We start from the raw sequence: 25,413 nt of genomic DNA on the forward strand, positions 1-25,413 counted from the left end.
ACAGTATATGTAAGCACCCACTTCATATTGGCCCGAGTACTGTCTACTAAAAGTCTCCCTCTCACCTGTCATTTTAAGTAGAAAGGAATAAAATGAATGTAGGTTGATTATAGGATTAGATATTGTCAATCTCCATAAGCCCCGTGCAGTAAAATACTACTGATAGGAAAACCTCCATTAGTCTGATGTACTCTAAGAGCCAACACACTCATTTAAAAGTATTTCAAGCACAATAATATTTAGATACAGCGTAGACTTGATGATGGTCGGAGGCCTTTCCTATAACCTCTAGGGTAAATAAAGAACAGACTCTGAAATGCTGTTTTCTCATTCGCATACGTGGATTCCCATGTGTGCATCCAGCTTGGACTTGTCACCCCTTATCTACACCTTTCCCCCCCCCCCAAAAAAAACTTCTCAGCCCCTACTGAATACTGCCCTCTTCGAAGTCAGCTTTGACTTCTGCACTGTAGACACCTGCAGTGCTGCCTGCTGTGTGTTGGGCTTGTGGGGTAGCATTTGTCTGTCACTTTACAGTGCTGTGAAGCCAGGCTGTTTTCAGATCCTAGCCCTGCTGCTTGCCAGCTATGTGACAATCAGTCTAGGACATAGGTGTGCTGCCTGTTAGTTTCCTTTTATATGTCCCTGTCTCAAAAAACAAAAACAAAACAAAACTGCTCATGGTGTAAGGCCAGTGGTGTCAGAGTGTGTGGCAGTCAGGTGTTCCCAGGCTGCGAGCATCTGAAAACTTCCCTGGTTAGTAGCTGAAATGTGTGCATATTTTTCTGTGGTTTCTTGTCTCTTTCCCCATTACCTCCCTCTTCCATATAGTCCACATGGACTTTCTGAGGCCCTCCTTCATGTTGGCACTAGGGCACGTTCAAACAGAGAGGCGTAGGCTATGAGGCCTCCCACGGCCTGCACGCTGCAGTCAGGTAGCATCACATTGTCACACAGGCCAGCTCAGACTCCCTGGAGAAGGTGACAGCCTGTTAGGATATTTTACACAGATCAACTGCCACTGGAGGCATCCTAGAAGTTAGGACAGTGTGCTTTAAGCAAGTCTTAAACTTTACCCACTTGTAACCCCTTTGCCTGGGAAATTTTCACATGCCCCTAAGTGGGTGGGCGTATAGAACAGATACATCAATCAAACACTTACGGGTAGTAAACCACCAAGAGCTGTATTGTATTTTTTAAATAATCCTTTGAGGTACTTACGGTTTTCACCATTTACTAAAGGCTAGAGTAAGTTTGCGTGCTGATGAGGTGTAGGTGTGGTTGTTTGGTTTTATATACAGAATTAAATTGTGGCCTTTTGATACCAAAGGATGTCCAGCAGCTCGGGTGTTGTTCAGAGCTGACCTACATTTTGCTTTTGTAATCATCTATACTAGCAACGCCACCTCTTTGCTTAAATCCAGAGTACAAAATGGCAGAATTAGGATTAGGGCCAATTCAAAATTACATTGCTGTATTTTAATAGTACCAACACAAAATTTGTCAAAAGATTTAAAAAAAAAAAAAGAAGCCACTCAAGCCAGCAACTCAAATAGCAATTTCTAAGTGAGACATTCTAATAGTACAGTCCAAAGATGTAATCATCTGATACTTGCCAAAGAGTGATAGGAAGATAGTAAGTGTATTTTCTGTCATTAAGTTAACTGTGTGTAGAGTAGAAACACTGTCATTCATAACATGGAGGGTGTCTAAGCTGAGCCAAAGTGTTTCCACAGCATTGCTCTTTGCCTTCACTCTGCAGGATCTCATGGACAGTGCAGTGGTGTGTGTGTGTGTGTGTGTGTGTGTGTGTGTATGTTTGCGTTTGCAGTGTGTGTGTGCAGGGTATGTGTGCAGTGTATGTGTGCAGTGTGTGTATATACTGTGTGTGCAGTGTGTGTGCAGTGTGTGTACAGTGTATGTGTGCTGTGTGTGCAGTGTGTGCAGTGTTGTGTGCAGTATATGTGTGCTGTGTGTGCAGTGTGTGCAGTATGTGTGTGAAGTGTGTGTGCAGTGTATGTGTGCTGTGTGTGAAGTGTGTGTGCAGTATGTGTGTGTGTGCAGTGTGTGTGTGTGCTGTGTGTGCGGTGTGTGTGTGCAGTATGTGTGTGAAGTGTGTGTGCAGTGTGTGTATGTGTGTGGTGTGTGTATGCGGTGTGATGTGTGTACAGCGCGTGTGTGTGTGCAGTGTGTGCGGTGTGTGTGTGCAGTGTGTGCGGTGTGTGTGTGCAGCGTGTGTGTGTGTGTGTGTGTGTGTGTGTGTGTGTGTGTGTGATCTGAACCAGGGTTCTATAATGTCACATGTGACCAGAAACACCTCAGGTTCCTTGTGCATTTGATTTCGCATAGATTTTTCGATAGTTGTGTGTTCAGAAACCTGTGACTGTTGCAAAATTTGTGACCTTGCATTCATGCTCATGTGGGGTCCTGAGCCACAGTCCAAGGAGCTGGGTACTAAAGGGTTTGAAGTTGGACTCCACCTTCTGAGTATCAGGGTAAAGTGGAGAAAATCGTTTTTTCCCTCCAGGTCTCATTATATATGTAGGTGAGGGCTAGGTAGTGGAGCACAGACACTGAAGCTGCTTTCTGCTTCTCTGAAGACGTGGATTAACATTTTGAGAGTGGGAGTGGGAAGGATCAGACTGGGTGGAATGGCATTTGATAGGAGACAGGAGGAGAGTACCGTGGTAGAAGGGAACACCCCAGGGTTACTCAAGGATTCGGGTGGGTGATTTATACTAAACACCTGATAGCGTGTGACTCACACGAGACACCCTACTGAATGGACAGAAAGAGTCACAGGTTGTATCCAAGGCGCTGGAGGAAACACGGGGCCCAGCGACTGCACTTGGAGTAGTTATACGCACTACTTTAAATAGAAAAACGGTTCACAGATTTGAAAGAGTTCCAGGAGACTGGCAGGGCGTTTGAAATGGGAGAGTATCGTGAGTTTGGAAACGCGGTACTAGAGCTCAGGTGAGAAGCAGTCACGGACCAGTGTGGGACTGAAACAGAGGTCGTGGAGATCCGGAGTGGAAGCTTTAATAGGAAGGCAAAGGCATGATAAGAGAAACGCGGAGAAAGCCAGAGCAGTGGGGGGACTGGAAAACGTGATCAAATAAGGCAGGGTATGTCAAAGGTAAGAAAAACGGAGGGCAGAAGGGTGGGGGATGGCGAGGGGTTTTCTGGTGATTTATTCTGGTGGAGTACTGGGGCTGAGGATGTAGGAGAAGTTAGGAAATAAACTTAGAGGTGTGAGGAACGCCTGGAAACCCCAGCAGCCAAGAACCCACTAGAAACATCAGAGGTGGAGAAGCCCCTTTCTACATCACCTGGTGTTTCAGGACACGCACCTTACAACAGTACAGAACCCTGGGCAGGACCTATTTTTTTTTCCCCTTAGTCATGCAGAATTGTAACAATTTTGTAAATAAGGCACAGTTTAAAAAAAAAAAACAGAAAACAAATAATACACTAGAACATTAACAACAGTCTACTATCATCAGTGTCAATTGACAAAGGCTTGTGGATGGCTCACTTCTGGAGCTTTCTGTTTAGCATTGTCAGCACCCAGGTGGCTGAAAGTACCTGGAATTATGGGAAGTGACACTGCAGAACTACTGTGCTAGACAAGGAAGATATACTGAGGCAGACCTGATGAGGAAGAATATAAAAATATAAAATAACCATGCAGGCGAGTCACAGAAGCCCAGAGTAAAACAAAACAAAACAAAACAACAACAACAAAAAAAAAAACTGAGACAGGAATGGGAGCTTTCAGCAGAAGTTTAAAGTAGAACTGGGGAAATGCATTCTCTCCTTTCCTGTCCACAAGACCTCCTCAGGATAAAAGTTACATAGGATAATACTATGTCATACAGTGTGGAAAAGATCGTGTTCCCCAAAAGAATGTTAAACCCTCTTTAGCCCTCCTGATACAAGGTGTGACTACTCTTCCATTTCAATTCTGCTTTCCTAAAAGCTATTCAGTCCTTTCTCAACCTCCCGTGGAATCAGCAAAGATGCCCCTGCTGATCAGAATAGAGAAGCTGGAATCCATATGCGTCACAGCGTTCTGTATCCATACGGGGATATGAACTCTCAGATTCCTCCTCCCTCCCCTCGTCAGATTTCTATTTTAGACTTCGTGAGTATAGAATGTGGCCATCTAACAATAGACACAAAGGACCCTGAAAACAGCCTTCCCGGAGGAGAAGGGATGCGTTCTTACTGGTGAAGTCTGGACCTGTGGCGTTTTATACTCACAGTACTTGTGTGTTGGGCGGGTGAGGAAGCGAAGCCACCTTTATCACCAGGGAAGCCACGGGTTTGGGACAAGGGACAATGGAAATGCGTGGAGAAGTCGAAGATTATTAGAACACACAGGCAGATTCACATGGACTGGCAACACTTATTTAAGAAACAGCTGCAGATCTTGGAAGTTTTGTGGTCGTTATCCATCCCTGGGAGAGGGAAACCCCATTCACCTTTTTTCACTGGCAGCCTCAGAGCTGCGGGGAGACCTTTTTATTAAATGGCGTTCACCATGTGGGGAAGAAAACCTCTTTTCCCCAGAGGCTCACCTCGCTGCTGACCAATCATAGAGCAGCTTGAGCCACATCCCTGCCTCCTGCCCGCCTAGCCTAGGGATGGAACACGATTGGTGCATAGTTGGTTCTATGGGCGGGGTTTCATGTCACTCTTCCCGGCTTCGCCCGCCCCCACCCCCCGCAGTTCCTTATTTGGTAGCCTTTGACAGAACTAGTCTTTCTTGCAGCTAAGCATTTTGACATACATAATTCATTAAGCCCTGGAGCTCGGGGAAGAAAGATGCAGACCCTTAGCTCTTTAACTGGTCTTTCATCACATGGATTTTCCTTATTCAGAATAGTTGCTGAATTTTATTCCATTGTGGAGTTTTACAAATGGCACGTACTTCATGGAAAGACGGCTCAATGGGATCATAATACGATGCTTTCTTATTTACCCATAATTACCAAAAATCTTTAAATTCCCACGCCCTGAATGGCTTTGTGGAGATTGTTAAAAATTAAGGTTTAAAGAGATACACGTTTTAGAACTTGCTGGCACATATACACATAGACACATAATCTATCAAAAATGCCTGAAGCAAACTATTTATTGTCAGTGTCTTGGGGCTACATAAAGGTAAGATTTATTTTGCCGTTAAAACTTTTTTACTCTGGTTGCATAAGTGGTGGGTTAATTTAGCAAATTATAATGGTATCTGAGCAAATTTGCATTCCTCCCTTAAATATGAACTAGGAAAGAAGTGTGTGTTTTTGTTACTGATGATAAGATTGTATAACTGGGGGGTCAGGTTTGCATATTAAGATAGCTTTTGAGTGTGCGTTGGTTCTTCTGTTTGTCCTGTGTAAATTTGAGATATGCTCTAAAATAGCAAGGTAATGAAATAAATTAATTGCAAATACATCACTGTACCAAATTCCTTACTGTGACTGATGAATTCTGGTTAACATGCAGTATTTAAATCTTATCAGTTGATCTATGGCTCTATCAGTGCTGCTTTTGACTTCAAGGGAGATATTTTTTTCCACCTTTGTCTTTAAGGCTGTAGGTGATATACTTGACTATTTGAATGCACTTCATTACACGGCAAACTTGATTATCTGGAGATAACTATAAGAAAGCTTATTCATACAGTGGCGTTATTTTAATCTCAAGGATGAATTCATACAAGGAACTGGTTCGACTGTGTGGCTGCTGGGCAGGCTTTTCACCTGCCCCGTGGTAAAGCTGTCTTTGAGTTCCACCTCTCTTATGGAGGTAGGCAGCAGAAAACCCTGATTCAGTCCCCAAAAGAAGTATTGTTTCAGGCAGCAGGGTTCAGCCTTGAATGTAGGAGCCAATCATAACACATTTTCAAAGATATCTATTCTCTTGCCTTAAATATTTTTCAGCTCGCAGGCTTTGCTTGTTGTTTTTCTGTTTCTCAGTGAAGGAAACTTTCACGGTTGCTGCTAAGGTTGGCTGGAATTCTGAGAAGGCGAGATGTCTTGTCTTGGTTTTTGGTGCCCATAGAGTTATAATTTCTCATTTCTCTCTAAATCTCTAGGGCTGGTCCAGACTTTTAGGATACTTTTCATATTTTCATTGTCTGAGTTTTGCTAGCCATTTCTTCTTTTAAAATTCCAGTAAAAAGAGATTATAAGGAATGCTCTTACCCTCCCCAGACTCTGTCTCTTAGCCATTACCTCCCACTGAGGCATTGAAAGGACTTTGTGTTTGTATTATGACATGAACAATGCCTACACAGATAGAAAGGTAGACTCTTAGGGGTTACCTTTTAGGAAAAAGTGTGCTAGGCCACTTTGTGCCTGTGATACCATTTAGCCCTTAAAGCCATTCAAGAAAGTCAAATGTTGATATTTGGCCCTATGGTGTTCTGAAAGATTCATTTTTATAGAGCCAATGCAGTTCTCATTCAAAAAGGTCTTAATATTGATATCTCTTATACCTGCAAGGCATCATAGCCAAATGACTGTTAGAATTTCACAGTGGAAAGAGAAGTCAGTGCAGCATGCATTTATACAGGTCTTAATATTAGCGTCTCCCACACTTGCAGGACATCGTATTCAAATGATTGTTAGCAGAATTTCCTGATGCAAACTGTCGTCGTTTTCCTCCTGTTGGCTGCACTGCATCTTTTCATGCACACAGGACCTGCCGTGCACCCAGCTGTGGTACACAGTCACAGAGGACTGAATTTGTAAAGGCTGGGCTTGCTTTATTACTTATTGTGCATCCTTAATCATCTTAAATGAAGACTTTAAAGCAAAGAACTGGGATTCTGAAACACACAATACAGCATTCAGATCGGCAGCATCTGGACTTTGCTTTATGATTTAAATGCTACACACACACACACACACACACACACACACACACACACACACACACACACACACACGCACACACGCACGCTCTGGTACATAATGAGAACAAAGACCTCAAAAGCATCCACCAAGAAATCAAGAAATCTTCCCTTTTTTTTTTTTTTTTTTTTTTTTTTGTCCTCGTTGTAACCATGAAAGGATGTAATATTTTTAAATCACTTAGAGTAGAACAGAACCAGTAAGAAATTCATAAACCTAAAATAGGGGTAAGTTTAAAACAGTTACATGCCCAGTTAAATGGTATTTTTCATGGGGTTTTATTAAAAGGCATTTTTGTATTTGCCTATCCCAAATCGATTAGGGAGTGTAACTGTGTTGCCAGGAGGAGAAAGGAGACATCCTGTTAGTTTTTTTTTTTAAACCATCCTTTCTTCCCTACCCATAGTAACAGCCTATAAATATCTTAATAAACGTAGTTATTCAAAATGACAGAAATTTACCTTGTAATCAAAATGTTTGTTAAAAGCTTTAGTCCACTGTTCTTTAATACGTCAGGCACCAACTACAGACTGAGAAAAGCACTTATGGCCACTTTTGTGGTTATTAATTTAGCCTGCCTAGACTGAAGTTTTTATTAGCAGTAGAAAAAAAAAGTAACAGTTTTTAACAACTCTTCAAAAATGTCCTTATGTTGTAACTTAGTCGGCTCTTTGAAAATGGCCTTTCAGACACCACCCCCCCCCCCTTACTCCCGACTTAGCTCTCCTGGGAAGGGATTGTTTTAAACTATGGTCTCATAATTAGGTTAAAATGGGAGATTGCCCTTTTGGGACACAGCCAGCAAGCCTTGGTAAGGAGACAGGTGTGTGATGTAGGGTTTCTTCAACCCGTGTTTCTGGGTTTTGAACAGAGAGGAGAGGGGAATGTGGGAATAACAGCTATGATACAGCATTGTTCAGAGGAGCATGCAGTGTGAGTCTGCACAGAAGACTCTTCTCAGTGGCTTAAAAAAAAAACTCCACAGTTATTGTACTGACTATTTTGATGAATAATGTGAACAAATGCCCAGAATAATTGTTCACCATACTCCTATTCTTCCAGAAAAATTTTTAAAAAAATGTGTGACGTATCTGCAGGTGACATGAGCATGACTTTTTTTTTTTGTACTGGCGTGTACAGCAGCATATTCCTCCTGCTGGTCCATGTGTAAGGGAGACAATGGGTCTATAGGTTTCTTTCTGGTTTTCTCAGTTGTATTCAGAAAAGGAGCATCATAGTGTTTGGTTATACTGAGAGATGTGCAAGGTGGCCGGCAGATCCTGTACTGTCTACTGAGAGGCTCACACTGGCTGAAAGCAGGGACCACCCCCTCCCCACTTTGTCACGGTCAGGTCAGGAAGTCATTAATGGCAACTTCATCTTGGAGCATGGACTACGTGAAATCAAAAAGAGAACACTGCATTGGACATGTTTAAAATATTTGGAAAACCTTCTTTTGAATATATTTTATCCAATGTGTACATTTTCCCATGGGTAAATTACTCTTAAAGCATTTTTTTTTACATGTGAGAGATTATACATAATATTATGGCCTTGAAACAGCTGTGATTTCCAATATGGGTTCTTGCCTAAATTCCTTTATGCAAGTGGATAAATGGGGACTAGCTGTAGGCATATCTGTATTCAGTTCCAGCATTGTGTCCCACATTGATTAAAAATCAGTTATCGGAGCCAGGCGTGGTAGCACACACCTTTGATCCCAGCACTCTGGTAAGCAGAGGCAAGTGGATCTCTGTGAGTTCAAGGACAGCCAAGGCTACACAGAGAAACCTATCTCAAAAAACAACCAAACAAACAACAATAAAAATCAATTATCAGTATAAAAAGCTAGAAGTCAGGGTTGATCATCACAAAGGGAGCTGGCAAAACAAACTCCACTAACTGAGTATACATTATGTGGCGGGCAAAATATAAGACTGCCTACATGGTTAATTCACTGTAAACTAATAATTTACTTAAGATACAGCTTGCTAAAGATGACACAGATTTTGAGCACTGTTATATAAGTGCCTTTTGAAATAATCTCAGGAGGTCGTGTCTTACTTTCATAGGTGGTAATGAATGCTGCTAAGTGAAAGCAAACAGGACCTGACACCTTGTAGTAATGGCGCACAGTATATATGTATACAAAAGCCTGGGAGAAAATATAGCTAATTTTCTGTGGCCTATAGTAATTATCTCTGAGCAGTGGGGACTTAAATGTTGTTTTAAATTTTTCCATTTGTTTAGCTTTGTAGATTTTTTTAAACCATGCATGTGTACGATATGCTTATCAAGAATGTTGACAAATATGTGGGGTAAAAGAATTGAACCCTGTGTTCACCAGTTTGAGAAAACACTCGTACCTGCAGACTGACAAAAAGAATCTGTGTTCACCATGGCCAGTTCTCTTTGATCTGTTAAGAGAAAGCTGGTGTGTGTTCCTTGTTTCTCACGCTTGCTTGGCACTATCTTGATCTCACTCAGTGCTTGTGGTGATGGTAGAAGCCCTGTTCCTGATCTGGGGTTCCTAGCGTTGGTTTTGGAAGAGATTTGCCAGACTACATTGCTCCTGGGTCGACCGCCTCTGTATCAATGATGTAGGGAAGCAAGATTTTTGAAAATTCTAAATAAGCCAGTTCAGGCCTAAGGCTTGCTTTCATACAGTCCCGGAAGATGGCTTCCCTCCTCCTTTCTAGACTGACAAGAGAGAGCTGATCGTTAGATGTTAACTTTCAGAGTCTACCAATCTTGATAATAATTTTTAATTTACATTTTTGATCACGTGTTCAATAACGGTTACTTTATGTACTGGAGAGACTGCGGTGTTCTGAATTTCCTAGTTGCTTGTCTGAGGCTGTGATAAAACCATAGCCAAAGCAACTGGCAGAGGAAAAGGCCTAGTTCCCTTTACACTTCCATGTTAACAGTCTGTCACTAGGGAAAGTCACTGCAGGAACCTGGGGTGTGGGGGGGGGAGTGGGGGAAGGGCACTGAAGCAGAGACCATGGAGGAATGCTGTTTAGTGGCTTGCTCTCCAAGGCTTGCTTGGTTTGCTTTCTTATATAAGCCTGGACTACCTGCCCAGGGGAGGCTCTGTGGCTCTGTTTGCAGTGAGCTGGACCCTCTCAGTCATTAAGAAAATGCTCTAGGGGTGGGGTATAGCAGGGAAGGAGGAGGGAGGGGGACACAATTGGGGTGTAAAGGGAATAAATACAAATATAATAATAAAAAAATATCCTCTGCAGACTTGCCTACAGACATTCTGATGGGAGGTACACTCTCATGCACATGTGCTTGCTTTCTCCCTCCCCCCTTCCCTTCCCCCTCTCCCCAATCTCTCTCTTCCTCCCTCCCCTTCCTCCCTCCCTCCCTCTCTCTGAGTGGTGTTGCACCTGCATGTGTGTGTCTATATGGTCATGGTAGCAATGGAGGCCAGCAAAGGTTGGAGTCCCTTGGAACTGGGGATGCAAACAGTCCTTTGGAAGAGCAACCAGTGCTTTCAACCACTGGATCATCACACCTGCCCTGGAGGAATTTTCTCAATTAAGGTCCTCTTCCCAGATAACTGTAGCTTGTGTCAGGCTGACAAAACAACAAACAAACAAACAAACAAAGCCAGGACTGAACATTGAAAACTATGGAAGCATATAAGCATGCCTAGTTGGGAGGTTCTCAGACTCAAATAGGTTTTACACTAGGAAGCCATATCCATATGGTCCCTTACTAATTCCCTGACCTCCTTATTAAAGAGCCAAAGCCAACACCCACAAATGAGAGAAGTGATGTGTGTTTTCTGGGTCTGGGTTGCCTCACTTATCTCTTCCAATTCCATCCTTTCGTGTTGTTGTTGTTGTAAGCTGGAGAATATCACATTGTGTAAGTGTACCACGTGTTCATTGTCCACTCACTCGCTGATGGGCATCTAGGTTGTTTCCATTTCTTGGCCATTGTGACTAGAACAGCGGTGAACACAGATGTGCAAGTTCCTTGGTAGTAAGATACAATCCTTTGCGGGAAATGCCTTGGAATGGCATAGCTGAGTCATGTGGCGGATCTCTTTGTGGCTTTTTGAGGAACCCCCAAACTGATTTCCAGTTCGCACTCCCACTGGCAGTGCTTCCCCTTTGTCCACATCGTCACCAGCATCTGTCCTTTTCATCTTTGCCATTCTGACTCTCGGAGGCGGTTGCCTGTTGCAACAGCAGATGGTTGCAGCGCCGCTGGTGGCAATAGGCGGGCATTGCAGCCTCCGTATACTAAATGGTGAAGTTGTGAGCCAGGGAAGTAAGCATTGGCCCGCTCTCTGTGTCATGACTTGGGAGATGACGGGTGAAGCCTCTGGCTCCTGAGAACTAGCACTTCTTACGCTTTCTGCTCAGATATAGCTTCAGAAGGAAACACTATGCAGTGTTTACTCATATGTTGTATTTCAGATGTTGTATTCAGAAGGAAATGTTATGTGGTGTTTACTCAGATGCTGTGTTTCCCTAAAATTCGGAGAGAACATCCAAATAAGTCTATTCAGTTTTTCTTTGTGATTAAAGACTTTTATACTTTTCTATCTAGACATTATTATGTAGTCATTTTTTTTATAATGACCAACCAGCTGATAAGCGAATAAAATGTTAAACTCAGGGCATCACACACAAAAATGAAGACATGAAAGTAGGAGGGAGATTGTTGGGAAAAAGGGCTCCAGTAGGGTTATAGGGGTATGGGGAGAGAAGACGACTTAAATTGACTCTATAAATGTTTGAAACAGTCAAATAATCAAAAGCAAAAGCAAACAAACAGGCAGAAATATGGAATGCCATGTGTAATTGTTCTGTATTCATCTATTATATTTTTATTCTAAAGATGATAATAATACCTTTATTCTTTTAAAAAATTTTTATCCATCGATTAATGCCATTGCGTGTTATAATCTATCCTGGCCAACTTGACTATTTAAACTGAAGATATTTAAGGTCAAATGAAATTCAGAACCCAGGTTCTCACTCCTACTGACCTCATATCACGAGCTTCACGGTGTTTCACATGTGTGTAGTGGCCACTGTCACAACACAGATTGTTATAAGTCTCTAACACCGGAGAAAGTCACACTGGATAATAAATAGTCATGGCTGTTTAAGCATTCTTTGGGTGCACTTCACTGTGCTTCGGGCACGCTGATGTCATGAAATCTCGAAATGTCCTCTTACTACACATCCCTTTTTGTCTTTCAGTTTAAAAGGATGCTTAATCGGGAGCTCACCCATCTCTCTGAAATGAGCCGGTCTGGAAACCAGGTGTCGGAGTACATATCAAACACATTCCTAGGTGAGACCCGCAGCATGCAACTTAAAGCCTTCTTTCGTAGACGCCTTCACTTGCTTATTTTTAGGGGGCGGTTAGAGTTTACCTTGCTTTGGAACCCAAATCTATGTTAGAAAGGCTATTTTAAATACATAATGCTTATAAATTGAGCCTTGTGATCTGAGGTGACATGATATATATATATATATATATATATATATATATATATATATATATATATATATTGCTTATTTTTTTAATTTACAGTATTAGGTATCGAGCCTACAGCCTAGCACATGGTAGGCAAGCCCTTTACCACTGAGTCACTTCTCTAGCAAGGTATTTCACAGTGCTAAATCATGAAATATTCATTGATATACTTATCCATGCCTCCATCACATTTTTGTTAAATGCCACCATTACTGGGCACTGACTGGGGGATTAATAATAAATTATAAATGGTCCCTACCATGAGAAGGCATGACACTCTACTGAGTACCTAGCCTAGCAGACTGGTACAGGCACAGTTCCTAAGGGAAGTTTGCTGACTTAGTTGAGAGTGTGGTTTTGTGAGACAGCCCTTCTAACCTTAGCTGCAGAAAGAAAATTCAGTGAGGGAAAGTTCGTAATTTGAATGCCTCCTTGACATGGGGACTTAGTTTTAAAGCAGAATTATTGCATATTCAGAAGCCAGTTCTTGTAGAGATGTTTGTTGAACCTATGCTGGATAAGGGTGATTAAGGCTGCTCACTTCCTTTAACAGAGATGAATATGCCAAGACATCTTATGTCTGTATCTTTTACTGTAAAAATGGGCATATATGTCTCTTGTTGTATAATGTTGTGGGTTGTCTGTGGCCACTGTAAGACTTGGCTACCTTCTAAGCATTTCCTTCCTGTTGCACAGGAAAACAGTAACAGTATCAGGTCATTCTGAGGTGCAGCTTAAACTCTCACAGTGTGACTTGCTGCAGTTATTTAACCCCTGAGTTCATTTGTTGCTGTTTTTGATATATTTGCATGTGAGTTTCTACCATTTTAAAATACATCTTGAAACTGGAGTCTTTAGTTGGAAAAGCTGTTTTCAAAGTTGTAAATGAATTCATTGGGAATGGAGTTGGTGAACAGTAAATAACCTAACCAAATATCTTGCATTTTTAAGTTGGCTATTATATCTTATAGCTTTCTCTTAGGATAATCTATCAAATCTATCAATTTGATAATAAAGTAGAATTTGTTCAATTTTGTGTTTGAGGATATCAACTTGTAGTCAACTCTAAAAGAAAAAGTATCTGGAATTACTTCCTAGCATACATAGTGATCAATTACAGTTTGTTCATCTATATGCTACGTGATTAGAGAATAAAGTTGAATTCAAAGTAAATGTAGGGTGTTTTCTGAATTTCTTCAGATAAGCAACATGAAGTGGAAATTCCCTCTCCAACTCAGAAGGAAAAGGAGAAGAAGAAAAGGCCGATGTCTCAGATCAGTGGGGTCAAGAAGCTGATGCACAGCTCCAGCCTAACTAATTCGTGTATCCCAAGGTTTGGGGTTAAAACAGAGCAGGAGGATGTGTTGGCCAAGGTAAGCTCATTTCAGGGATCATGATATGATTCCCCCCCCCCCATGAATTCTCTTTTTTTTCTTTTAAACTGATAGAAAATTGCATTAATGTATCAGATCTTAAGAACTGTTTTGGAATCAGGCATAGTGGCACACACTTTTAATTTCCCAGCACTTGGGAAGCAGAGGCAGATGTCTGTGAGTCTGAGCCAGCCTGGTCTACAGAGCCAGTTCTGGGACAGCCAGAGCTACATAGTAAGACTGTGTCTCAAAACAAAAACAAACAACAACAACAAAAAACCCAAAAATCAAAACAAAAACCCTCAAACCCAAAACAACTATGAAGCTATTTTGTCTTCTTTGAAATGAGGAGAACAAGCCAGAGCACATGCACGCACATGAGTGCAGTGCCAGTAGAGGCCTGAAGAGGGCATCAGATACCCAGTACCTGGCGTTACAAGAAGTTATGAGCCACCTAACATTCTGTGCTGGGAACTGAACTCAGGTCCTCAGGAAGAGGAACAATTGCCCTTAACCACAGAGCCATCTCTCCAGTCCTTGATTTGAAGGTAGGAAAATCACTCCACAAGGCTCTGTTAATTACTAGAATTTGCTAATATGTAGCTTTATATAGCTAATATGTAGCTAATATGTAGCTTTGCTTACTTTTAAACATCTTGATTTGACGTTTTGACCTCACAAAGTTAGTAATCTATCATCTCGCCTAGATTTTAGACTAGGTAGATACTGAGAATTGATTTCACTTATTGAAATTATTTGAGGTCGATAAGCATATGAACGTAATTTACCATGAGAATCATAATTTAAGCAATATATAGTTTTCACTATCTTTAAGGAGTTTGACAGTGTTTACGTTGTCATATCCATTACATTTAAAATGAGTTATTATTTTACTTTAGCAGTGGTTTTTGTTAAAGCCAGTTACTTTTAAGTGCTTCTGTTTGTTGTCACCTGTTGTTCAACTTTGTGTTCATTAATGTTTCCCGTCCCCTTAGGAACTAGAAGATGTGAACAAGTGGGGTCTCCATGTGTTCAGAATAGCAGAGCTGTCTGGTAACCGGCCTCTGACTGTCATCATGCACAGCATTTTCCAGGTAACACCCCTGAGTCCCCTCTAACCAGGGGGCTGTGCCAGTCACATTCTGCTGCTGTGACAGCATTCACCTAAGGGGGTCACTTTGGAAGGACGGTGATCAATCTATTTTGGTTCACAGCTTAGAGGGTCTAGTCAGCTACTCCATGGCCTTTAGGTTGCAATAAGGCAAATCCTGGGGCAGAAGTCATGGTGGAGTAAAAGTGGCTTGGCTGAAACCAACAGACAGAGGGAGGGAGGAGGGGGCGGAGAAGTTATCTCTGGACAGGGGGGACAGGGGGGACAGGGTGGACTCCGCAGAGGCCACTTCCAGGGCCCCGCCTCTCTCACCTGGGCCCTGCATCTCAGTATTCCATTTAGCTGTGCACTCACTAATGAAGTTAGTGTCCTCCTCCTGTAAGGTCACGCACTCACCGGTTAACAGTGGCCCCCTCAATAACGAAGCACTGGGGCCATTTTCTACCCAAAGCGTCCAGCCTTTCAGCTCTGTGTTCTGCATTTTGCTCATCCCTTTTGGCTTACTCGGATGCTTCCACTTTACTGTTCCTTCACAGGGAACATAAATAGTAAATATATAGAGTATGTGTAAAACATGAATGATGACAATTGTTTCTATTTAAGAAATATGGGCAGGGGGTGGAAACAGCGTATTAACAATAGTTATAAAATCATCTCTACAGTGCAGACTTGGTAATGTTCTAAACGTACCATGTCAGGGTGGGACTTAACCGAGAAGCTGGGCCTGGTGCTGGGCCTGGTACTGGTACCTTGGGACTGAATGGGCAACTCCAGCCTGACAGGAAGTGTGGGTTCCTCTGATGTGACTGAGGGGCTGAGTCAGGAGCCTGGGACTGCCCCCCCCCCCACACACACACACCCCAACTTCTCACACTGTCTCCCTCGGCTTCTAGGACTGTGAGTCTCAGAAAGACATCTCAGCTGTGCGTTGTTGCCAGAGTTTCTACCCTTCCCAAATATTTCCATTTTCCCTCAGTAGACATGAGGAAACACTGTTTCATTTCTGGGTTGGTTCGCAGGCAACACTAGCATATGAGTCTCTTTTAGCATACTGCGGGGGAGAGGGGGGGACGAGTTTTAATAGAAAGACAAAAATGCTAAGTGGGTTTCTTTTCTTGCAGGAACGCGACTTATTAAAAACATTTAAGATTCCAGCAGACACTTTAATTACGTATCTTATGACTCTGGAAGATCATTACCATGCCGACGTGGCGTACCACAACAACATCCACGCTGCAGACGTTGTCCAGTCCACTCACGTGCTGCTGTCCACACCTGCTTTGGAGGTCAGGCTGTTTCCTAAAATGTCACTGGCGCTCCCTTGCCCCTTACAAAGAGCTCTTACACTGTGTTGTTGGAGGGTTCGCAGTACAGACGGCAGCTGTATTCAGTGGGAGTACATCAACTCGTAAGGAGGAGAAAATTATTGTTAATAAACAGCAGACCCTTTGATGCATTTTTTTTTCCGTGAGAGCTGGTCCAGGATTTGGCAGATTCATCTGTTTATAATATTGCTTCTTTGAAATGGCCCAGTGCATATTGCACACACACACACACATCTGTCTTACTGACTTCTCGCTAGGTTGTTTTCTAGAACGTCAGTCTGATGGTGTAGTTCAAAGGACGATTATTTTCTAAAACATAAGTAACATGTTAATACTTTCCAAGAGTTTATTAGAAGGAAATGCCTTTTTGTTCTGTTGAGAGTTTAGTAAAGGGAATTTGATTTCCATAATCATTTGGGGGAAAGATTCTGAGTTGCTGCATAGTTTGGACTTTTCCTTATAAACTTCACTCATAGCTCATTATGTGGCTGAGTGGGTCTCAGCAGGGGTTGGGGGTGATTTCTGTCCTGGTTTCCTCCATCTCTATATGCAGGGACATTTGGGGCATCTCTTGAGACATTTTTGGTGGTACACACTGCCCTCATGCTGTGAGTGAGGGTGAGGAATCTACTAAAACAGCTCAGTAAGGCACACAGTGCCTTAACCACAGCCCTGTCAGTACTGAGGCTGAGAGGAGGTGATCTGGATGACAGGAAGGAAAAAGAAAGGAATTCCTCAGGCATTCCTTGATGTTACGTGTATTCTCAGAGTCTATAATTAAACGACTCACCTGTAAGCTCATATTGCCTTTCAGGATCATTTCATATGCTCTAATGTTATTATTTGAAAATATAACGAGCAGGACAAATTTTGTCACGATGTATAACAAAGTCAGGTGAAATATTTTGCTTTGAAGTCATGTTTAGGAAGCTCATCCATAGGACAGTTTTCTTGGTAAAGCATAGTCAGAGACTTCGAGGCTTCGCCCCGTGTGCCTTCTGAAGGTTTATCTCCTTTCTTTATGTAGCACTGTCACTCACATAACTCCGGAGCAGCAGACTAATATTACCTGTACTGTTGGCTTCCCAGGCTGTGTTCACGGACTTGGAGATTCTCGCGGCCATTTTTGCCAGTGCAATACACGATGTGGATCATCCCGGTGTGTCGAATCAATTTCTGATCAATACCAGTAAGTGAAGCCTATTTTCTGGTATGTTTTTAAAGACATAACTGAATGTTTTTCATAGGCCCATGCTTCTCCAGTATCGTAATGTGCTTCTGACATGTGTAAATAAATGTGTTTTAGCAATAGTATAACACTAATTTATCTCTGTAAGTGGTCACCACCTCCCGTGAGGCAGGCAGTTGGTATGTGGAAATTATCTGTATGTTCTAGAATATTTCTAAAAGTCATTGATCACTGAGTTTCTGCGAAAGGATATCAAAGGTTTTTGCATGTACAGTAGGTGGGTAAAGGCGTGCAGAATGTGCGGGTGGAGGGTGAGAGCGTGCACCGTGTGTGTGTAGACTGTAGGGACCAATAGTAAGGCATCTTCATCTGCAGATCATCACTGGTCCCTGGTAGACAACTGTAGCTCTTATTCCCGTCATCACAGATCCAGTGCCCTCGGTTCCTTCTCTCAATGGGAGTAACAGGAACATAGTTTCTAGTCTCTTGTCTTTAACGACTCACTCTTCTTTTAACTCCCAGGGACCTCTCAGTGCATAAAAAGGCACCCTGTAGCTAGGAATGTAAGGAGTGGTAGGAATGTCTCTGGTACACCACAAGCCTCTGGCGGAGTGTCTGGAAGAGGCTTGTCCCTTCCTCTGGAGAAGGGTTTAACGTGATATAAATGGTGCTTGGTACTTGAAGTTGCTAGGTAAATGACCTAAATGTACCAAGACACGTTTCTTTCCCGTTGCACTGTGGTAGATTGATATTATAGATTTCCTTTTAATGAGGAGAAATGCAAAGTTGTAGTTCTTTTTCATGTTAAGAAGCTGTCTTTCTTCTGTGTCGGCCTATGGGTTACATCCCGCCCTTGGCTGTCCTATTTCAGGGTCTCCAGAACCCACTTCCAGGCATCACTGTAGCAAGATTTAAAGGGAGAAGGTCAAGGTGACAGTGCCTCTAGGCCTTAACTCAGGTCTCTAGGATTAGTTAGAACCACTTTTGTATCTTTAAACAGTTTCTGTAGATACACAACAAAACACACATTAGTGATTCATACATGGAGCAGAGGACCACAGCTCCTGGGATGTGGGTTGGGAAACCACATTTTTCAGATGTTTACTTCAGGAAGGGGGTAGCAGGCGGATTATGTTTCCTGTTCCCACTGCTTTAGAAAACCTGTAACAGGGCACTGACAGGATTCATGAGACCATTTACATAGCTATTGCCACCACGGAATCTACTCCAGGAGTCACTGTGCTGGTCCTCAGTGTAAAGAGAGCACTTCTGAAAAGGGCTGGCAGGTCTCATGGTGCAGTGTGCGCTGGTAGTTTCCATTAAATCTACTTCAGTATTTTGAGGCTTCTGCATGTCTTAGTATGTCCTTAGTGACACAGATTTCAATAAATATGTAAACATAACATTTTTAGATTTAATTTTTGACACTTAAGAAAGACATATTTTCTTTAAGTTCATATCGAACATTGAAAGAACATTTCCTTTGCATTCTGTCTTATATGCTATGGTATGTATGTCCCTTCATGATGTCATCAGAATTAACAGAGAACGCATTAAGTAATTAATAATAGAGTCATAATACAGTCACCATGTTTCAAGTACTCTACGGTACTTTTTAAGGATAACAGAGGATTATGTAGAGACCTTTCTTGGTACAAGACGATGACAGTGGCATTTTCACTTGTGTGTATAAGTACTTTGATATTACATCATGACATCACACATGTCCATATACACCTACCAGCACCATCACTGCAACCTCTTGCCTGTCCCTCTTCACCCTGGCTCCTTTCAGACATCCTTACACAGAGGACTGTTTATGCCTCCAGTGACTTAGAGACACGGTGGAGCATGCTGTCATTCCAAACACTGGGCTAAGCCCAGCTGAGCAGCAAGAGGAGAGAGAGAAAGAGAGAGAGAGAGAGAGAGAGAGAGAGACCTCGCCTTGCTCCTAAACTACCACACACGGTTCACAAACATCTGCTGTAAGAAAAGTGTGTGTGATTTACCTCTATACATATTTTGTATAGAGAGTCAAGATCTGACCCATCTATTTTAATATAGGATTGCATGTCTTTTATCATTAACTTATTTTAAAGGACGTATCTATCCAGTTGAGCTCAAGGTTGGGTGGTGCATGCTCAGGTTGGTGGCACGTGCCTTTAATCCCAGTTACCTGAGCAGAGCTCTGTGAGCACAGGGCCAGCCAAGGCTACCTAGTGAGCTCCTCCTGATGATGGTGGTGATGGTGATGGTGATGAACATCCATTGAAAAGCAAAAGAAACACAACACAACATGGAAAATGATAAAGGGATTAAAACTCCCGGAACTCCTACCCCTGAGATTTCTTTCTAGACACATGTGTAAGCGTAGAATTTTAGACATAAAATTCACAATATAGGTGCTTGCCTATAATCTTTTGTTTCTCAGAGGCCTAGTCTAGACTTGTTTCTTGGAGAAGAAACAAGAACTTGACTCCTGCTAATAGACACTTCTATTTTCTTTAGTGTATATCACTTTGCATGTGTACGTACGTATATATATACATACATACATATATATATATATATATATATATATATATATATATATATATATATATATATATGCTTCATTTGGTCCAACAGAAAGCCTAGGCCCATTTATTTTACTATTTTACTTATGTTTATACCACCTACATTTTTATCCCCTATACTCTTGACAGGTGTTGCTTAGAATGTGCTCATCTGGGCAGCAAAATGATTAGCAGTCAAACCCAAACGCACGCCGTTGCATGGGTATATCTGAATACGTCCTTCTGGCTGTGTGCCAGTGTAGATGCATGACTCAGAGAGAGTCAGGTTCTAACAGTGCTTGAGGAGCCGCAGAACTTAAGGATGAGCTTTCAGAATTGCTTTTAGGGTTTCTGGTGTTGTCTAATCTCTTGGACTTGAAGACACTGGTGACTGTTTCTGGCAGTAAGGAGAATAATGATAGTCAGAATTATTAAGGGTTTGTAGAGATGGCCGAGGTGTGCCTTGGTACTTCTTATAACCCCCTATAGGATGCAGGAGGAGGCTGAGTGCCTGCATCACTTCGGTACCTTTTGGAAGATGTAGGGATGGATTTTGACATTGCTTGGATACTCCCAATGTCCCTGGACCAAGTGTTGGTTGAAGATGGTGAGCTCAGGGAAGGGAATTCCCAGACCAGGCGTACATAAAGGGCTTGTGTTTCTGAGTGTGTCAGGACAAGAGCCTTCTTGCTGCAGTGGCAGGGATAAGTTGCTGAAAGTCAAAGTTAGAATCGCCTCCCGTGACCAGCTTAAGTACAGTGAGAGCCCAGCTCTTCCAGGACATGTGCTGGTAAAGTGACCTTGGTCAGGAAGCAAATCCAGCTAAAATCTGGGAACCCCACCCCTTAGTGAAATTTGTAAAGGCCGTGTGTTGTGGGGCATGTTGGGCCATCTCTTCTAAGGTGAAGGACGAGTAATTACATAATTACATACAACCCTTCCTACAACCGAGAGAGCCCCGCGAGTTCCCTGGGCCTGGGTGGGTTTGGAGGCAGCATTCTCTTCACTGGGGTGTGTCACTCTGGTCTGCTACTGAATGGCAACAAAAAGCTGTTCCTGGGTTTTTGTTTTGGTTTTTCCCTCATGCCTAAGAGTAAAAGAAGTCCCTTCCTGGGACCAGGCTGCTGTGCAGGTGCCTCCTGAGTCTGCTGGTCCAGCGTTCCTCAGGCATGCAAGTAGCACAGGTTTGTCATTTGGAGCTATGTGCAGGGCTCCAGAGGCACTGGCAGAGAGCTTTAAGGTTTGGGAGCAAGGCCCTGCTATCATCAAAACTAAATTCCAGAAGATTGAAAACAGCTTAGCAATAAAGCTGAAGCAGCAATAAAAACATTTCCTCATAAAGAAAACCCAGGGCTGGGTGGAGCCACTGCTAGCTCTTTATAATAAAAGCTTAACGTGAAGAGTCTAGAGCCAGCTTGCCTTTAAATACTGGCCCTAGAGGGCACCAGCTGTGTGATATTGGCAACATACCCTTTACTGAGAGTCATTTCCATCATTTATGAATGGGCTTCATGCTCAGATCTTCCTAGGAGAGGTGTGAGCACTGAAGAAGATGCATGCACCGTGCCAACCCCTTACCACATAGGACAGCTGAGCCCTCATAATATGGTGGCACAGGATATTCTCTCCTTGACGCTTTTAAGTGAGGAAGAAAGGAAGTATAAATCAGATGGCCATCAATACTCATTAGTTTTGCTTAGAGACCCAAGTTGCTAAGTGTGTCGGGAGGATCAAGGAAGGAGACTGTGTTCAGAGCTGAGGGCAGCCTGGGCGTGTGTGATGATGGTCATTGGATGGTCCAGGGTAGTGGAGGCATTTCAAGAAGAAATGAGCAGTTGGATCTTCAGCAATCAAGAAAGACTTCCTGGAGCAGGTGGTTTCTGCAGAAGAGCGGCAGGTCAGCTAGTCTCTCTGCCTGCCCCCTTCCTTCCTGTGTGCACACTGTACCGGATGGGAACCTCAAGGACTCGACTTACAAGTCGTGGGCTGGCGTCTTCAGTGAGGTGCCACAGACTGTAACCCCTCCTGACCATGTGACCGCACACCTTCAGTGACAAGCACGGCAACTTAAATGATTTCCCTGAGGTTCAGTTTCCTAAATGCTAGGGGGTTGTTTGTTTTGAGTTGTGTTTTGTTTGTTTCGTTTAAAGCCCTGGTAGTCATGTTAACAGGACCAGACTGGAGGGGAATATATTTACATTCCTCAAGGGGAATATAAAGCCATTAGTATTAATGAAAGGCCAAGTGAATCCTTATGTTAATGCCCCTTACCAACTTATGTGTTTATTCCCCTAAAAGGACCCTCGTAGATTAGGTCATGTTATTTCTCTGACTTAGACAATATCATGCCTTCCTTCCAGCATTTGCCTGTTTAATGTGACTCAGCTGGGTGTGTACAGTGTCTTGTGCTCAGATCCTGCAGCTTTCTCAATTTGTAATCTCTGTATGTTTACCCATAGGCTTTTCATAGATGACTTAAAAGTAAGGCTTTGGTCCTCAGCATGAAGGAAGTAAGACTTAGTCGGACATTACCATTAAACAGCATTGATATTTCCAGACAAAATAAGACTGAACCATATACTTAAACATCTACTCCTGAAACTGTACACTCTCCTGTTTCTGTACTGGAGAGCAGCAGAGCAGATGTGTCCTATCGTATGTGCACAGTTCCCCTAAGATCATATGGTCTCCTTGGGGAGCCACATCCCAAGCCTCCCACATCCTCCCTGCTCCTTTAGTGGAATCTGTGAGGATAACCAGACACTTGTGCTTTAAAACACACACCCACACACACGTGCACGTTTCTATATATGTGTATATTAGAATAATGTCATCCACTTCTTACACTTCAGAGAATTGACCGGAAAGACCACATATCATTCATGCCTACGGCCCCAGTGTTCTTTGGACTCTTAGATTATTTGACATATTTGCTCTTAGGGGGTTGTTTTCATTCGTTTATATGTTGGCCCAACCAGCCCCTGGCTCACTGTTATCCTCCTGTCTCAGCCTCTGGAGTGCTGGGGAGAGTAGAGCAGAATTTGAAGAGTGAGACAGACATTAATGAAATAGCCCTGGTGACCTGCTACCCCTCTTTCTTTCAGACTCGGAACTTGCCTTGATGTACAATGACTCCTCCGTCTTAGAGAACCATCATTTGGCTGTGGGGTTTAAGTTGCTCCAGGAAGAAAACTGTGACATTTTCCAGAATCTGACCAAAAAGCAAAGACAATCTTTAAGGAAAATGGTCATTGACATTGTGAGTAGCTAGTACAAGCAGCTCAGGTTTTTACAGAGGGCGTCAGGGTAGATTTGGGAAGCTACTCATAGAAACGGCCTCTGCTGCTGCTGTCAGGGTTCCTCTGCTCCTAGCAGTTGGAATTAAAGATGACTGGCCTTGGTGTTCAGGTTTTCTAAGCCCCTCTTGGCCCATGGCAGGTACAGAGCACCTCCACTGGATGGAGCCAGTGGAGTTGGTCTATCTTCCCTGCCCACCTAGAAATACCCTTAACTTGCATCTTCTCTTTCTAGACATTATTTAGAGCTGTCTTGACAACAGGGAAATCCATTACCAAATTAGACTTAATTTTTAAAACAAATTACATTCATTTATTAAATTTGCTCGTGTGTGTTTGCACACATGCTGAGGTGTGCCTGTGGACCCAGAGGACAGTGTGTGCAGAGTTCTCTCTCCTGCCACCACCTGGGTCCTAGGGGATGGAGTTCAGGTCAGCAGGCATGATGACAAGTGCCTTTACCCACCTAGCCATCTTATCATCGTCAAAGGACACTTCGAAGTTTTGTTGTACCCAGGGAAACATCATTTGTCCTTGATCAGGAAAAAAAAAAAAGCAAGACCACAACCAACCAAACAGAAAAAACTAGCCAAAATACTGTATACCCTAAGCGGTGTTTGACTCAGCTCCTTATAGCATAGTAACGGCTCCCTAGTTCAGAACAAGCCCCAGAAAATATGATGGGTTTTTTTTTTAACCTTGAAAGCATCCATCAGGTACCCAATGCTTCTGTGTTGTGCATGTTTTTTCTGGGCCCCCAGGGAAACGTGACATCCATGAGGAAGAGTTCCCCTAGAAGAAGGCATCATTACTTCATAGTCCATAATCGGAGTTCATATCGGTTCTCCATCCCTCCCCAAACTCAAAATAATTTTGTCCATTTGTGAGTCCTCTTTCCTTTTGGCTTTGGCTCACAAGACAATCTCTGCCCCGTCAGGTACTCGCGACAGATATGTCAAAGCATATGAACCTGCTGGCTGACTTGAAAACGATGGTTGAAACTAAGAAGGTGACAAGCTCTGGGGTCCTCCTCCTGGATAACTATTCGGACAGGATCCAGGTAAACCAGCACGGGCCTTTGTTCTTCAGACGTGTGTTAGTGACTGAGCGAGACGAGAGCTGCTTCCGCTTTGCCTCCTCTCACACATTCAGGAGATACAGACAAGACATATGTCTTCTTCTTCTTCTTCTTCTTTGTTTCTAATTGGGGAAAAAAATAGATTTCTGATCATGGCTTCCCCTCCCCCACCTTCCCTCAAGTCCTTCACCACCCACCCAACTCCATGGCCTTCCTTTTTATTCTTAGAAAGCAAATAAACCAGAAACACACACACACACACACACACACACACACAATGGGAAAACATAATATACAAGCAAAAGACCAGCAAGACAAAATAATGCCTAGTCCCTTTATAGTTAACCAGGTCAAATCGTATTGGCCTGTTTATTTGCACATACAGTAACAACAAAAACAAAAAAAAACTTAACATCCAAAAAAAAATGAACTATTTGAGCAGCAAGGAATTTAATTATTGGTGCACACAAACAGCACCTCTCGAGACACTTAAGACACAGAAGTGGCATAATTCGGAACTATTAATACAAGTGTGAACCACAGAGGCACACCCATGGCGGGAGATAAACCCAACGCTACATGTATTTTTAAGTGACACAGTCATCCGATGTGAGTTCCTAGTTTCAAGCCAGAAAGAGCAGATGCTGAATCAAGGCTGCCTCCGTCCACTTAGGTCCTTCAGAATATGGTGCACTGCGCAGACCTGAGCAACCCCACAAAGCCGCTCCAGCTGTACCGCCAGTGGACAGACCGGATAATGGAGGAGTTCTTCCGCCAGGGGGACCGGGAACGGGAGCGTGGCATGGAGATAAGTCCCATGTGTGACAAGCACAATGCCTCTGTGGAAAAGTCACAGGTAATTCAGCAGCTCAGCTCAGAGAAAGGGCGGAGCTGCTGCTGAACCACTTGGCTGCTGCTCTCTACCTCACAGTATTTTATGGGTTCTTTTTTTTTTTTTTAATTACTTTGGAATTGACAGGGGATATGTTTCACTTCTCTTGATGGGCCAAAGAACTCTCTTGTGATTCACAGTCATGTGACTACACGACCCATGATGCTAT

General features: G+C 42.9%; 1 protein-coding gene across 15 annotated transcripts in view; it reads left to right on the top strand.

The window, feature by feature from the left end:
- PDE4D (phosphodiesterase 4D) overlaps positions 1–25,413 on the top strand; it is a 1,423,826-nt gene that overhangs the window by 1,393,132 nt on the left and 5,281 nt on the right. For 14 of the 15 annotated variants that reach the window (XM_084801381.1, XM_084801385.1, XM_084801383.1 and 11 more), the window contains 8 exons: positions 12,146–12,239; positions 13,626–13,798; positions 14,794–14,892; positions 16,031–16,195; positions 17,324–17,423; positions 23,083–23,237; positions 24,212–24,334; positions 25,026–25,208. In XM_084801381.1, the coding sequence (XP_084657507.1) occupies positions 12,146–12,239; positions 13,626–13,798; positions 14,794–14,892; positions 16,031–16,195; positions 17,324–17,423; positions 23,083–23,237; positions 24,212–24,334; positions 25,026–25,208 (1,092 nt within the window). Of the gene's footprint in view, positions 1–4,790; positions 5,170–12,145; positions 12,240–13,625; positions 13,799–14,793; positions 14,893–16,030; positions 16,196–17,323; positions 17,424–23,082; positions 23,238–24,211; positions 24,335–25,025; positions 25,209–25,413 lie in introns of those variants that run through there. The other variant, XM_084801378.1, reaches the window with a different exon arrangement.

The sequence above is a fragment of the Acomys minous genome, assembly GCF_964271855.1.
Source record: "Acomys minous genome assembly, chromosome: 11".
NCBI classification, from domain to species: domain Eukaryota; kingdom Metazoa; phylum Chordata; class Mammalia; order Rodentia; family Muridae; genus Acomys; species Acomys minous.